The following is a 14,417-nucleotide window of genomic DNA, read 5'->3' as shown; positions in this document are numbered from 1 at the left end:
CTCAATGTTGTGCATTTAATGCAGTTAAGAAAGTAGAAGTAAATCGTTCCAGCAATGGCGGCGATTAGATGTCTTTTTAAGTTTTTCACACTAGAAAACCAGTCCTCCATCGATCTTTTACAACAAAGAATATACAAATATCAAATCCTGCTCGAAAGCGAGGAAGACAAGAGAAGAGAAGGAAATAGAGACTGCAACTAAATTCCAAGTTTAACAAACAATTGCGAAGCGTAATATAATATCTTCCACGCCGACCTAATTTCTGTAAGAGGATTCAAGTTTGAAAATTTATGGTTTCTTTTTGTTTGTTTATTAGCAAATCATAGTTTTATCTGGACCGGAACCATCTTAGACAAGTTTATCCATTTTTAATTTCCTTTTGTTATTCTGAAACTTCGTCGTAAAGCAAAGAAAATAACGTTTCAGCTTCCATGGTTGACGATTCCAGTGATTCAGTGGTGGTTGTTGTTACTTGTAGGTATCAAAGCAGGACTTTACACTCAAGGACCAGAACGGTTTACCAGAGGAAGGTGAAGAACAAGAAGCAGAAGGTGGAAAGAACTCAGAATTTGAGATTTTGACTTACAAGGTTACCGGGTCAGTCACTTCTCCTTCGTGTCAAACACGGGGACGAGTCGAGAATGACTCTATCCTTGCTGGTCCTAAATTCTCCTTTCTTTAATTTCACACGTGTGTGTTCGATAGTGACTTTTTGATGAATTTTATTTACATTGTTATCTTGACCCTTTCTCCTTCTGTTTCCTTCGAAGGAAATTAAAGGCTCTCTTGGGAATCTCTCTCTCTCTTTTTTGTTTCTTTTCCTTTCTCTGTTCGTGGTTGTTCTTGTTTATTGTGATGAGTAATGGTGTCTTGGACTTTCTACGATTGTAGATTTTGATTTGTCCGAATTCTGAAGTATAATTTCAAGCCAACTGCTCTGATGGGTAAGTGGGTTTCTTCAACCTCAGCGTGTTTGTTGAAAGTTAGATACGGTCTCTGTGCTAGAGGTTTGATTTCGGGACCTGAAAATTTCTTCTCACAGCTTCTTTCTTGTGTGCACAGTTATGATTCCCTGTTATTTTTTCTTGCTTTCATTTGCTTGCAGAAACTTGTTTCGTACACCCAAACCCCTCTGCCTCCAAAGTCCTACCACACCACCCTCCAAAAAGAAAAGAAAAAAAAAAAAGGATGTTTGGGTACTAATTCACTTTTCCGTTGATAACTCTTGGGGCATGTGGGATTCTTAATCCTATTCTGTGTTTCCTTGCTTGATCAGTCGATTAGAATTAGATGATGTGAATTCTGCAGTTGAAATGGTCCCTAATTTGTGGTATTGGAAAATTTTGTCACTGGAGCAATAATTGTGATTGTCTTTTGCTTCTGGAAGGCTCATATGATCAGGTTATCATCTGCAGATTACGAAGATTTGGTCCATCCAATGATCGCAGAGGATGCCGATGACCTTCTGGGCGGTGAAAAAAGAAAGTCGCCACTTTGTGTTCTCTTCAAGGATGCAAGGTATTATTTCATTGTGTTCCTTGTTGCAGAATTTCTTTAGTGTTATTTGGTATTACTAAAAATAGAAAATAAAAGAGGACAAAAGAGGAAGAATTTTTTTTTTTTTGGAATGGGGGTTGGGAAACCTTTTGGCATAGGATTTAATATATGTTTCAAACCCTAATTTAATTCTCAGCAGCTCAGTGGGTTTTTGGTTCACTTGTTGGTATCATAGTGAATACAGATCATCGGAGTTGCCTTTTTTTTTTTGAGTAATAAAAAGAGGAAAGGTTATAGTTGCTAATGATTGATTCCATCCTTCAATGGTCAGGCATGTTTTAAAGAAGGATGAGCTTGGCATGGAGATAGCCCAAATTGCATTTCCTGCAGCCATGGCTTTGACAGCTGATCCCATTGCTTCCCTAATTGACACTGCATTCATTGGCCAAATAGGTAAGTGCTTCAATTTCTGTTTCTATTATGACCTTGTGAATACTAATTATGCTTGCAAGACGTCCACCAACTTATCTCTTTGCTATTTTATTATTCGACTCTAATTGACTTGTTTATCATCCCAATTCTGGTGCAACACATCTCAGTCTATTTCTCTCCCTCATCCATTCTTGCTTGCTTATAATGTATTGATTGATTCTGCGATTAATGTAGGTCTTTCACAACCAACAACAATTTTTCCAGCAACCAGAAACACAGTAACTCTTAACAGTCAATAAGCACTGAGGTATTGGACTCACCTGACGAAACTAATTACAGAACACCCTCTCAACAGTAGCAGTAACATGTATGAAATTCATAGTAAATCAATGGACAGAATTGCAGTTGCATCACAGCCTTAAAATAGCAACTAATTAACATCATCATCATCAGCAGTGGATTGGCTTATGGGATAGGGTTGAAGTTACTATCAAATGAAGGGGGTAATGTTTTCGTAGTTATCTCCGAAAATCAGCCTCGGATGATGGCTGGTTTGCAAGTCAAGACACTTGTTCAAAAATAGAAACTCAATCTCAGAATTGGGAACTTACAACCACAATACTATTCAACCAATAGTTGGGGCTTGAAATCAATATCGAGTGGAGACAGTATGAAGGGGAATAGCAAACCAAAATATGGTCTGAGAATGATGGTTGGATGAAGTATCACATCAACTTAAAGTTTCTGTTAGAATCTCCAGATCCAAAGGATGCCACAGGGTACAAACAGCCTCTAATCTTCACAACTCTGATGAATCTCGTTGGACAGACTATGGTGTATCAACAGCATATTACTAGCCCCCAAAAGGTGTTTTGGTTCCTCACAATAGAACACAGGTTGCAGGTTTAATGAAAATATAAAGTAAAATCAATAGAGAAGAAGATAGAAGATCGGGGAAGAAGAAGAAGAACGGGGATAGAATGGGTTAAGCCTCTCACCCTCTCATAGGTCGCTGACCTCACTGCATCTCATAGCCACAGTTTTCAACAAACTTGTTCCTCTAATCTCAATATTGGGGCCTTATGTCCAGCCAAGGTTCTAAGACTCGGGTCTCGGTGGCATCTCGACCAAGCTAGAAACTGAGTCGAGTCGAGATCTCGACGAGTTGCTGCATTTTTTTTTTTTTGACTCGGACCCCCAACTTGGTGGGTTTTACACATATTTTGGGTCTGAAATTTGGTATCCAGCCTATTTCAGGCCATTTAAGTACAATGGCATGCCCAGATTTGCCAAAAAACAAGTCCAAATATGAGTTTTATTTTGGAATCCTACAAATAGGTGATGATTCTTGGACTGTTGGAGTTGAATCTTCACTTTAACACTTGAATCTCACTTCAAACAATTCAATCCACCCAAGATTTGAAAGAAAGAGGAAGAAATTTGAGGGAGAGAGTTGTTTGAGTGTTTTCCCCTTTGTTTAGAGAGCTATGGACAGAACTATTGACATTTCCGAGTTCTGTCCATTGCCCTCTTTTGATAAAAATGGGCACATGGGTCAAATGGGCAATTAAAATGGGTAAAAAACCATGTTCTAACCCGATACCGAGATCTCGGCGAGATATTGAACTTTTAAAACTAAAAAAAAACTGGAAAAAATGTGTACCGAGACAATACCGAGATCTCGCCGAGAAAGTGTAATTTTAGAATGCGTATGGCATCTCGTCCCAGGATCTCAGGAAACCGAGAGTTCTCGAACCATGTGTCCAGCCCCTTCTCTTTATTTATATTGATGCATGGATTACAAAATAGTAAGTATTGAAAATAGAAAATCTGTAGAACAATTGAGACTTGATCCCTAAGTAATACAAGTCTAACTTTGTGTAGATCAACTATAAGGAAACAAAGGACTGAAATAGAAACTTCTAAATAAAAGCTAAGCCTACGTTCCAAATCTGAAATTAGAAACTAAGAAAAAATAGAAAGTAGATGATATGCTGGATTATTTATTCTCCACGCAATCTGGTATTGGGCCCCACAAGATCTTCTAGAAGCATTCCCACACAAGGCAATATGGGCTGTGACACTGTTCACATGAACAGTACTGTGAACAATGTTTTGGGTCTTCCATTCAATCTCCACCAGCTGTCATGGGCCTACTCAAATTCTAAGAATAGCTCCTTCAGCTGCTGGCTTGATATGGATGAAATAGGGCCAAATATAGAATGAAATATCACCAAATATAGGCTGCTTGATACCCTCAATTTATGGTCCAATTGTGAACCAATTTTGGAACCCCAATCGAGAACTTGGACTACATCATCGATTTTAGCCAAAGTAATCTTGCTTTACTGAACTTTAGCTATAATATTGGTATTAATTTTAGTGTATCATATATTCCCAAATGTTCTAATCTTACGGAAGGATGGTATTGAACATCATCAACAGGCCTCCAGGGTATTATCTTTCCAGGATACTCCAAGCTTGTCCCTTCTCACTGATAACAACTAAAGGCATCCTTGACCAGGAAATGTAAATAACACTTACCCTACTGGGGAAGTCTTTCTAGTTAGTTATTCAACCCAGAAGCTTAAGAATCATCCAAGGTCCAAGACTTAAGTCAATGTGGGATTATTTCGTAACATTTTCCTTTAAGGTCTGCCTTTTTTACCCACTTGGAGGCCTCTTGTGGTCACTGTTGGGTTTAAACCCTCACATTGGATTTTCCACATGTCAAGTTTCATCTCCTACCTCCACTGAATGAGGCACCATGTTTGGAATTTCGTCCTTAGAATTTTCAATGGTCAAACTGAAGTTGCCTCAAAGCTTGTAAAGTGAACTTTCAACCAATTTTCGAAGCTTTGTGCTTCCACATGGGAAAATCTGATTAGCATAAATTTTGTCAGACAGTTAGATGATGATGTTGATAACAAATCCACAATACTTCAATTGCAACAGAGGTTCCATGAGGAAGATATTTGGGCAGTCAAGGGGAGGCTTCCTTGACGGTTCCTTGGTGGTAATGTAGAATAGCTAAGCTGCAACTAATTCTACGGGAGGATTGTAAACTCTTCAATGAAGAACAGCATCCACAGAGTATGTTTAGGCTTTCTTCAATCAGCAACTATGGTAGCATGAAATCCTCTATCGAATTAATGAATCCCAGCAGTAGTTTGGAACCTCGGTTGATCTCAGAATTGCAGGAAATTGAAATAAAAACACAATAGAAACAAAGAAGAAAATAGAAATAGAGAAGATGGATAGATAGAAGAAGGGGATAGGGATGGGTGTGCCGTACCTGCCTCTCACAGGAGCTGTCTCTCACAGCCATTAATGGCTTTAACCAAGCTCATTTTTTTTCTCTAACTCGACTTTGCTGTTTCAGTCCTTTTTTCTTTATTTATAAACTTCAAATTGATTACATCAAAGTCTTCTAGAGATAATAAAATCCTAATGGAAATCTAATTAACTAACAAATAAAGAATCCTAAAAATAGAAAGTACCCATTACATAAAATAATCCTATAAAATAGAAACTTCCTATTCTAATAAAATTAATTATAACAGCTGTAGGAGTCCTCCACCTATTGGCAATCGGGTCTTCAATTTGCATTCGAGTGGGCCCATGACAGCTGGTGGAGATTGAATGCAAATTGAAGACTCAATTGCCAATACGTTGAGGACTCCTACAGCTGTTATAATTACTTTTAGGGGAAAAGAATGCTACCTGGTCGTGTGGCCTGCGTGGCTCCTGCACCTAGACATAGAAGCGTGCAAAATTACCGCGCTGCCCCCATGTTAAGGCGGAAATCCTGCCCAGGACGATGTTTTGCACGTGCGCTCCCATTGGCCAACATGTGCATGCAGGCTCTAGAGGCCCAGGCAGCGATCTCTTTCCCTTAGTTTTATTAGATAGGTTTCTATTGGGATTTGTTTCTATTTTGATTTTATTAGTTAGCTTATATGTAATCTGAAATTAGATGGTTAGTTAGATTTAATTTCCTAGATAGATTAGGAATTTTATTGGGTTTTCTTTAAATATATTTGTAATAGCCATTAGCAGAGACGATTGAGATAATCTGTTATGTGTGTCTTGAATTCTTGTACCCGTTTCAAAGTTGACCAACTCCGACATTTTCGGTGGCGACCCAAATGGGATTTTCCCCCCTAAGGTCTTTGATGGTATGACCCGACCTGATTGGAGGATGATTTATATGTTTTCTTGTCTTGTTGTCTAAGTGAATCAAGTGAGATTTGGGGATTTTCGAGTTAGGGTTTCTAGGTGAGAGTTCTTGCTGCCATTTTGGTGTTCTTGAGAGATCTTCACTGTAATCTTCTTTCATTTACATAGTGAGTCATCTTCAGCTTTTCCTGTGGATGTAGCTCATCATATTGGTCTGTGAACCACGTTAAATCTCTGTGCCATCTTTGTTTGCTCTGTTTTGTTTGTTTGTGTTTCGTGGTGTTTTTTTTAACATAATGAATGTTTGAAGTTTTCTTCATGAAGTGTGATTCAGTTGAGAGGTGAGATGCCTTGAAAGGGTGAGATACCTATGGGTGAGAGGCCTGGAAGAGAGTGAGAGACTTAATCCAATTCTATTCTACCTTATTTTATCTTCTTCTAATTTTATTTTATTTTCCAATATTCTGTGGGAGATCATATTCTGAAGTCTACTGCAATCTGAGGCCTAACTACAGTGCTGTAATTCTGTAACCAGTCAATACAAGAAGCTCTATTGAGTTCTAATCAATTGCTGATTGAAGATGCCTCAAAATAGCGTATGCGGTTCAGTTTTCTATGGCGTTTTGCTGAAGATCTCCACTGCTAGACAGCACATAGGTCCTACTGTAGGGTTGCTTCTTAGTTGAACTAGCTCCTACATTATGAGGACTAGACTTGATGTTAAACATAATGTCTGTCCACATGCGTTCTGGAGGGCATGTACGAAGAAGAAAGTTAATTATATGTTAGCAACAAGAATGTTCAACTATTCAGTAGTGTAGGTATCCTGAACGATGTTGATTTAGGAAGACAAAAGCTAGTTAGTTCTGACTGGAAAAGACTATCTAATTAGCCTTCTTATGTAGGGAGACAAAAGATAGTTAGTTATGACTTCAAAAGACTATTAACTAATGAAGGTTTGATTTCTAGTAGTATGTATTTGAAGAAGGAATGCTTCTTCACTTGTTCAACTCTACTGCATGCTGGATACTTCAATTGTTGCTCACATTCAGCAAGGTTCAAGATTTCGATTTCTTGACCGAAAGGGTCAAAATATACCACCGAAATGGCACCAAAATATGGTCCATTTCAGTGAAAAACCGAAACATTGAAGATCCCTGAATTTGCATGCCATTTTGTTTCAACGAAGTGTTAAAACCGAAATATTTACTTTAGCTCTGTATAAAGTTGCATGACAGATTAACTTAGTCAATATCTATAATTAACTGCCCGTCATGACCTTCTAATTACAGGTCCAGTGGAGCTTGCTGCTGTGGGAGTGGCTATTGCTTTGTTTAATCAAGTAGCAAGGATTGCAATATTCCCACTTGTCAGTGTCACAACTTCTTTTGTTGCAGAGGAAGAAACTGTTGGAAGAGCGATCACTGATGACCAGGAAAATGAAAACTTGGAAATGCAGTTAGCTCCAAACAGTGAAAGGAAAGAGTTGATTCCAAAATTTGGTATGACTTCTTTTCTTTTTTCCCTTTTTTGTCGTTTTCAAGGACTAGTTGACATGGGCCAATAGAGTGCATTAAGGTTTCATAAGAATACCCCTTCTGTCTCTCTCTCTCTCTGCATTTACTTGGTTGTTTTATTATTGGTACATGGTAGCCCAAAAGATTCAGTTTTCCTGAGTACATCATTTTTATTTTTTGAGACTTTTCTAGGAGTTACTTTGGATGTGTTTTATGGGTAGCATCCTAAATAACCACATGGGTAATTAACATGCCTAAGTTATGTGGTAATCTTCCATATCAAATTTTGATAAAAGCATGTATAGTTTCAGAACGTCCTGCTGGTGGAAATTCAGGCATGTCCAAGTTTCAGCATGAGAAGAGGAAAATCCCATCAGCGTCATCGGCATTGGTTATTGGAGGGGTGCTCGGCCTTGTCCAAGCCATATTCTTAATTTTTGGATCAAAACCTCTCTTAAATTTCATGGGGGTGAAATCAGTAAGTTTAGTGGTTTTGTTCTATTATCTACATTATTTTTGTTTGTTTTGCAAGTATATTTACCAATATGTTGAATATTTCTTGTTTCTGTGATCATGTGTTACTACTACCTAATGTAGCTGTAGATAGGAGAAGAATCCTACTAGAGGCCAAGCAACAGGATCACAAGGGGCTGCTGGTTCGAATGGGCAGAATTGATGTAAAGTAGGACAATTCTAGGGTTATGGTTAGAGTAATGAGATAACTCTTATATGATAATGATAGGCAGGTTTTAGGGAACCTAATAGGAGACAAAACCTGATGTATACAGTGGATTGGCCAGTCTATTTTATATACGAAGTTCGGATCGGTCGAGTCAGCTACTAATCCGATACTAATTTAAAATCCATGGTTGTTAGAGAAGTTATTGCCATTTGACTTTTAAATCAATAAACAAGCCTAAAACCTACTTGTTCCGAGTAGATCCACTAAATGTGTGGGGTTGGAAACTTTCCACCCTTGGAGCGCATTTCTGTTTGGGTAAAGGAAGAATTGCTTCTTAGGGAGATTTTGACTGCAGGTAGGGTAGGTGTGATATCCATTTACTGGCAATATTCATGTTTATGGAGTTTGGAAATTACAACTAATAGAAGTTAGAATAGGGTGTGTTACAAATTCTATCATATCATCTTTACAGTGATTCCATTTCTCCTGCCAATTATTTGTCCACGGATGACTATATTTAGTTCCCTTCCATGATATAAAGTTGATGAACAATGTTACTGTTGATGTAGTGATCATGGCTGGGATATTTTCTAACTGCTTAGATCTGGGACTTATTTAAAAAGAGAAAGATGATCTAGTTTCTATTTCCCTATATTTAACATATCTGTGCATGTGTTGCTAAATATTATGTACTGATGAATAACAAGATTTTTTAATTCATATAGGATTCCCCTATGATGAACCCAGCACAACAATACTTGACATTAAGGTCATTTGGTGCTCCTGCAGTTCTTCTGTCGCTTGCCATGCAAGGGGTTTTTCGAGGATTTAAAGATACAAAAACTCCTTTATATGCTACTGGTAAGCAGAGACCATTGTTATCTGTTTCAATGCAAATATCTTCATATTTTAAAGTTAAAATTCAAAACTCAGTATGCACTGTGTCTTGCTAATCAAGATAGCAATTAATGCCACGGACATGCATAATTAAAAAAAGTTGATTTTTTGTTTCAAATAAATTGCATATATATCCAACTCATATGGACTCCTGGTTCAATGTAGTGGCTGGAGATGTAGCAAACATCATATTAGATCCATTACTTATTTTCGTTTTCCGTTTGGGTGTTAGTGGCGCAGCCATTGCCCATGTTATTTCTCAGTAAGTTATATCTAACTGCTTTTCATAAGAGTTCAATGTTTCTCTATTTTATTTTATGCTAGCTTTTGGTATTCTCTTTATAGAAATCGATTATTTCTTCACATTATATGTTGTCATTTAGGTACCTAATTTCATTTATACTGTTGTGGACATTGATCAAGAAAGTTGACCTTGTGTCACCAAGTCTCAAAGATTTGAAACTTGGCAGGTTTCTTAAAAATGGTGAGAACTTTAAATTTAGTGTCGGTAAAATTTCCTGTGGTTTTTTTTTTTCCCTGAAGGTTGCAATCTAGATTTCATATTCTTTTGTGATTTCATGGATTACCACTTTAACTTGGGTGAAAACAGATGCAATACTGCCTACTCAACTATATTGCCGTGATTTAGCTATGCGAGTAGTAGTTCGCCCTAAATTACTTTTACGGGAGAATATTGTTTTGTGAGGATGTAGCCTGCTGTCCCTGCTCTCCCATTTCATTTTGTTTTCCCTTTGTTGAGGATGAAGCGGTGACTCATTTCTTTGTATCCCTTTTTTTTCTTCTCTGCTTAATAAATTCATTATTTATCGAAAAGTAAAAAAGGAAACCACCTGCTCGATTGAAAGGTAATGCAGCACTACTGAAGTCAATTAGCATAAAATATGCATGATTCCTTTCAATCACCTAGAGTGATCTAGACAGAGTTCGAAATTAAAAAAGCTGATGAAACTAACCTTGCTGATTGAAGTGCTTTTGCTGTTGGAATCATAATTGAATAATTGGACTTAATAAGTAGGAGAAGAAGAGGAGAGAGGTTATCCTCGAGGAATCCACTTTGCACAAGATTACATTACGTTAATGAATGAGATTACTGTTCTATTTATACTATGGAATATCCCTATTCCTATTCCTTTTCCCTCTAGGATTATCCAACTCCTAGTAAAAAGTTAAACAATCAACTTAGAAATCAAAGGACTCATTGACTCAGGGGGACAAATATCCCCAAACAACTAGCCTAAAAGCACTTTTAATTGCAAATCCTATTAGAAATAGGATTCTTTACAAGTAAAAAAAAGGCAAATATATAGCAACTTAGACAACTTCTAGAAAGAACCATGGCTGACCCATATCTGAGAAAGGAAAGTAATAAAATTGTGCACATGTGGGACCCAGTTCCCTTTAAGGTAGCCAAGGTTCTGCGGCTGTTAAACCCTTTCCTTGGATTTTCTAAATTGATGTGTCAGAGTTTTAGAAAAACTATCTTTTCTTTATTTTCACACACACACACACTCTCTCTCTCTCTCTCTCTCTGTTTTTCCCCCTGTTTTTGCTTTTTATTTGAAGAATATTTATGTAATTTTTGATGGGCTTCAGTGTCTGATTTACAAGAAACTGAAATTCCATTACAGATGTTAGCTCCCTTAGCTTTCCTAACTTAGAAGTTTTACCAAATATATAACTTCTGAGCTACAGTGCTGAAGGTAGGTCTCAGAGTATTGAGGTGATTATTTAAAGATTATATATATTTAACTTTTGATAGTGTATGGAATTTCACGTAATTAAATGTCTTTGAAATTCAATTGAGAGATCTTGATCTTCATGATGCTGGTTTCATGTTACTGTTCTTCCGTTCAGAAGAATTCGGGGTGTTTGCATCAGTTAACATCATTATTTCCCTTAATTTTATTTTTTGACACTTCAGTTTCAATCCCTGATGTGATATTTTATTTTTGTCCTTGGAATCAGGTTCTTTATTGTTAGTGAGGGTGATAGCTGTGACATTCTGTGTGACCCTGGCAGCATCAATGGCTGCACGGTTGGGACCAACACCAATGGCTGCATTTCAAGTCTGCTTGCAGGTTTGGTTGGCAGCATCTCTTCTTGCTGATGGGTTGGCTGTTGCTGGACAGGTAACATAGTCATTTTTATCTTTTGAATCTGACTTCTGTGCTTTAAGTTTAAAATAAACCTTTTCGGGCCATTTCAACAGTGGTAATTAACATTGACACATTAGGACCATCCGAGGGCTTTTATTTAATTGTTTGTAACATGACAAAAGCTGGTGATTAACCTTGAAATTAAGTTGAAACAATGGAGTTGGGAGTTGGGACTACATTAAATTGGAGATCCTTCGAAAATAGCTAAGTTGTCTTTTTTGATATTTCTTGCTTACAATGAGCTAAAGGTCAGAACTCCTTATTTGCATTTTGCCTAAATTTCTGACCTGAGTTTCATTTTTCGATTTCTAGTTCTCTAGCCCAAAAACTCAAGCTATTAGGTGGAGAGGTCCTACCAATATATGAAGTCATCCGAGGACCCAAACTTTAATCGCTGTAGGATTACTCCCAAACACACTCCCTCTCGTGTTGCTCCTCTTGGATGGCCACATACATGGGACGTGTGGCCCCTCATAACTGTTGTACATGTGGATGTACATGCAATCAAGGTGTTGTTTGTGCCAACTCTGATACCATGTTGAATTTTCAATCTCAAAGGATTAAGCTACTAGGTGGAGAGGTCCAACTTGGACAAGTCATTCAAAGTTTCAAACCTAGTCATTGTTGGATTATTCCCAAACAAGCAGTTTTTAATATTGCACTTTTGATTGTCGGCACAATCAAGGTGTTGTTTGTGCCGACTCTGATACCATGTTGAATTATCAATCTCAAAGGATTAAGCTACTAGGTGGAGAGGTCCAACCCGGATAAGTCATTCAAAGTTTCAAACCTAGTCATTGCTGGATTATTCCCAAACAAACAGTTTTTAATATTGCACTTTTGGTAGTGGATTCAGAAGTTTTGGCTCAAACTTATACTTTTTTTGGTCATAGTTTTAACTTTTAAAATTTATATCACGTAATGTTTATTCGTCCATTTTTTTGGATAGGTAGTCCCTTAGGAGAGTTGAACTCATGACCTCTTAATTGTATGAGGTATTGGTCCTTGACAACTGAGCTACCTCCTTGGGGTATTTTTTCATCCATTTTAGTTTGTGCTTCATATGCCTTTTCACAAATAACTACTTCTCAAACTGTCGTCTCAGATTACTTTATGTTTCTTAGGAATTCTGATTTGTATGGTACTAAACTGGAAAAGTTCATATGGACATCTTAAATTCCAAATTTCTTTAGCAAGATAAGTCTACTAAGATGGTATTAGGTTCTTTCAGGCAATTATTGCTAGCGCATTTGCTGAAAACGATTATAGCAAGGCAACCGCCACCGCATCCAGGGTATTACAGGTACATCAATTTTTGGCCCAAATATCTTGTTTCTTTTTTATTGTGATTTTCTCTGAAACTGGTTAGATCTGTTTTGCAGTTGGGTTTTGTTCTGGGGTTGGTGCTCTCTGTTTTCCTAGGAGTTGGCTTGCAGTTTGCATCACGGTTATTCACTAAGGACATCAATGTTATTCACCTCATAAGTATAGGCATCCCGGTTAGTGTAGTAGTGATTTTTTATTTTATTTTATTACTATTATTTATTTATTTTACACCATTCCAAATTAGTCTGGAACTAAAATTTTCTCTTCTCCCATCAGTTTGTAGCAGCTTCTCAGCCACTCAACGCCTTGGCTTTTGTTTTTGATGGTGTCAACTTTGGGGCATCTGATTTTACATATTCTGCCTATTCCATGGCAAGTTTAGCAGCCCTTGCTAACACAATTTAGGAAGTATACATTAGTAGTTATTCATTTTCTTCTGTGCTTGATGAAATATTCACTTTTGAGTTCTTCATCTTCAGGTTCTTGTAGCCATAATCAGCATCCTTTGTGTGTTACTTCTCTCTGCAAGCCATGGTTTTGTTGGAATTTGGGTAGCTTTGACAATATATATGAGTCTTCGCACCTTTGCTGGCTTTTGGAGGTAAGTTAACTAAGCCCAATGCTTTGTGTCCCAAAGATTATAAGATAATTATTTTCTTTTATTTTGGTTGACAGACAGGATTAGAAGAGAGCAGTCAATAAGAAAAGAAATCCTCTCCCCCCCCCTCGCTGCACATTCCACCTACCCTTTTCTTTTTCTCCCCTTGTAACCTTTTATATTTGTTTTGCATTCCGTAATGAAATGTAAAATTGGTCCTCCTCTCTTCTTTATAATCTGTACTATGTAAATGTATGACTGGTGATACCTTAATGAAGAAGACATAGGAATCTGATCTACCGGTTGACACCGAAGGAAAGTAAAGCATGCTGACCAAGGTTTTAGTGGTTCCTTCCTTTTCTTCTTGGGGGAAGTGATGAGTGAGTGAGAGCAGGATTGAGAAAGGGGGGGGGGGTTGGTGCAATGTGCAAACCCTCCCATCCTTTTGTTTAAAATACTTGGTTGCGTAAATTGGAGAGACGTGGGCATTGGAAAGGGATTTTATCCCCAATTGAAAATTGATTCATTAACCTTTCACTTTAGATAGCCTGTAGCATAAATAAAAAGGCGTGATAGCAATTATTGATTGAATTCCAAAATAGTAATTTGACTAATTTTTTTTGATCTGCTCTGTCTACATTTGTGCAGGATTGGAACTGGCAGTGGACCTTGGAGCTTTCTCAGAACCTTGACATCGCCTTTCTATGGTGACAACTTGTAGCCCAAAGGGAATTGTATATTCTTAATGACTCGTCCAATCGAAGAAATTGATCTCTTGCGATGATGCTTTTGGCACTTGTACCTGTGGTATCTTCCCTATATTGTGTCTTTAGTTAATTGTTTAGGGTAATCTTATGCTTTGTTATGCCTAGTGAAGCAGGTCACTTCACTATAAAATTTTTGTTACCCTTACAAATGTTTTTGCTGAAGTAAAGTGGAAGAGTAATTCTTGTAAAATCACTTATCTTCTATTCCTCTCTCCAGTCCCTTTGATACCAATCTTATATGAACTCTGTTTTCCAACCATAGTCGTCCAAGGTGTTTCCACTTAAGACACTGACAGCCAGGAACTCCAATGTAACAATCTCCCAGGGACCTACTGCAGACAGGAA

The 14,417-nt window shown here is 37.5% G+C and overlaps 1 protein-coding gene across 5 annotated transcripts; it reads left to right on the top strand.

Moving 5' to 3' along the window:
• Positions 1 to 516: 516 nt before the first annotated feature.
• Positions 517 to 14,153, top strand: LOC122642638 (protein DETOXIFICATION 42-like). 5 transcript variants are annotated; one of them, XM_043836171.1, is made up of 14 exons: positions 517 to 538; positions 1,412 to 1,518; positions 1,829 to 1,950; positions 7,401 to 7,610; positions 7,931 to 8,103; positions 9,033 to 9,168; positions 9,370 to 9,466; positions 9,588 to 9,688; positions 11,191 to 11,354; positions 12,613 to 12,684; positions 12,764 to 12,880; positions 12,984 to 13,079; positions 13,187 to 13,308; positions 13,954 to 14,153. In XM_043836171.1, the coding sequence occupies exons 2-14, from the start codon at positions 1,439 to 1,441 to the stop codon at positions 14,024 to 14,026; spliced, it is 1,563 nt and encodes a 520-aa protein (XP_043692106.1). In that variant the 5' UTR covers positions 517 to 538; positions 1,412 to 1,438; the 3' UTR covers positions 14,027 to 14,153. The 5 variants fall into 5 exon arrangements, with proteins under 5 accessions (XP_043692106.1, XP_043692105.1, XP_043692109.1 ...); XM_043836170.1 differs by lacking the exon at positions 517 to 538 and adding an exon at positions 844 to 944 and having other exon boundaries at positions 1,416 to 1,518; positions 7,937 to 8,103; XM_043836169.1 differs by lacking the exon at positions 517 to 538 and adding an exon at positions 845 to 944 and having other exon boundaries at positions 1,416 to 1,518.
• The last annotated feature ends 264 nt before the right edge of the window (positions 14,154 to 14,417 follow it).

Source organism: Telopea speciosissima, chromosome 10 (assembly GCF_018873765.1).
Source record: "Telopea speciosissima isolate NSW1024214 ecotype Mountain lineage chromosome 10, Tspe_v1, whole genome shotgun sequence".
In the NCBI taxonomy this organism is placed as follows: Eukaryota; Viridiplantae; Streptophyta; class Magnoliopsida; order Proteales; family Proteaceae; genus Telopea; species Telopea speciosissima.
This window is presented reverse-complemented; position numbering and strand designations above follow the sequence as displayed.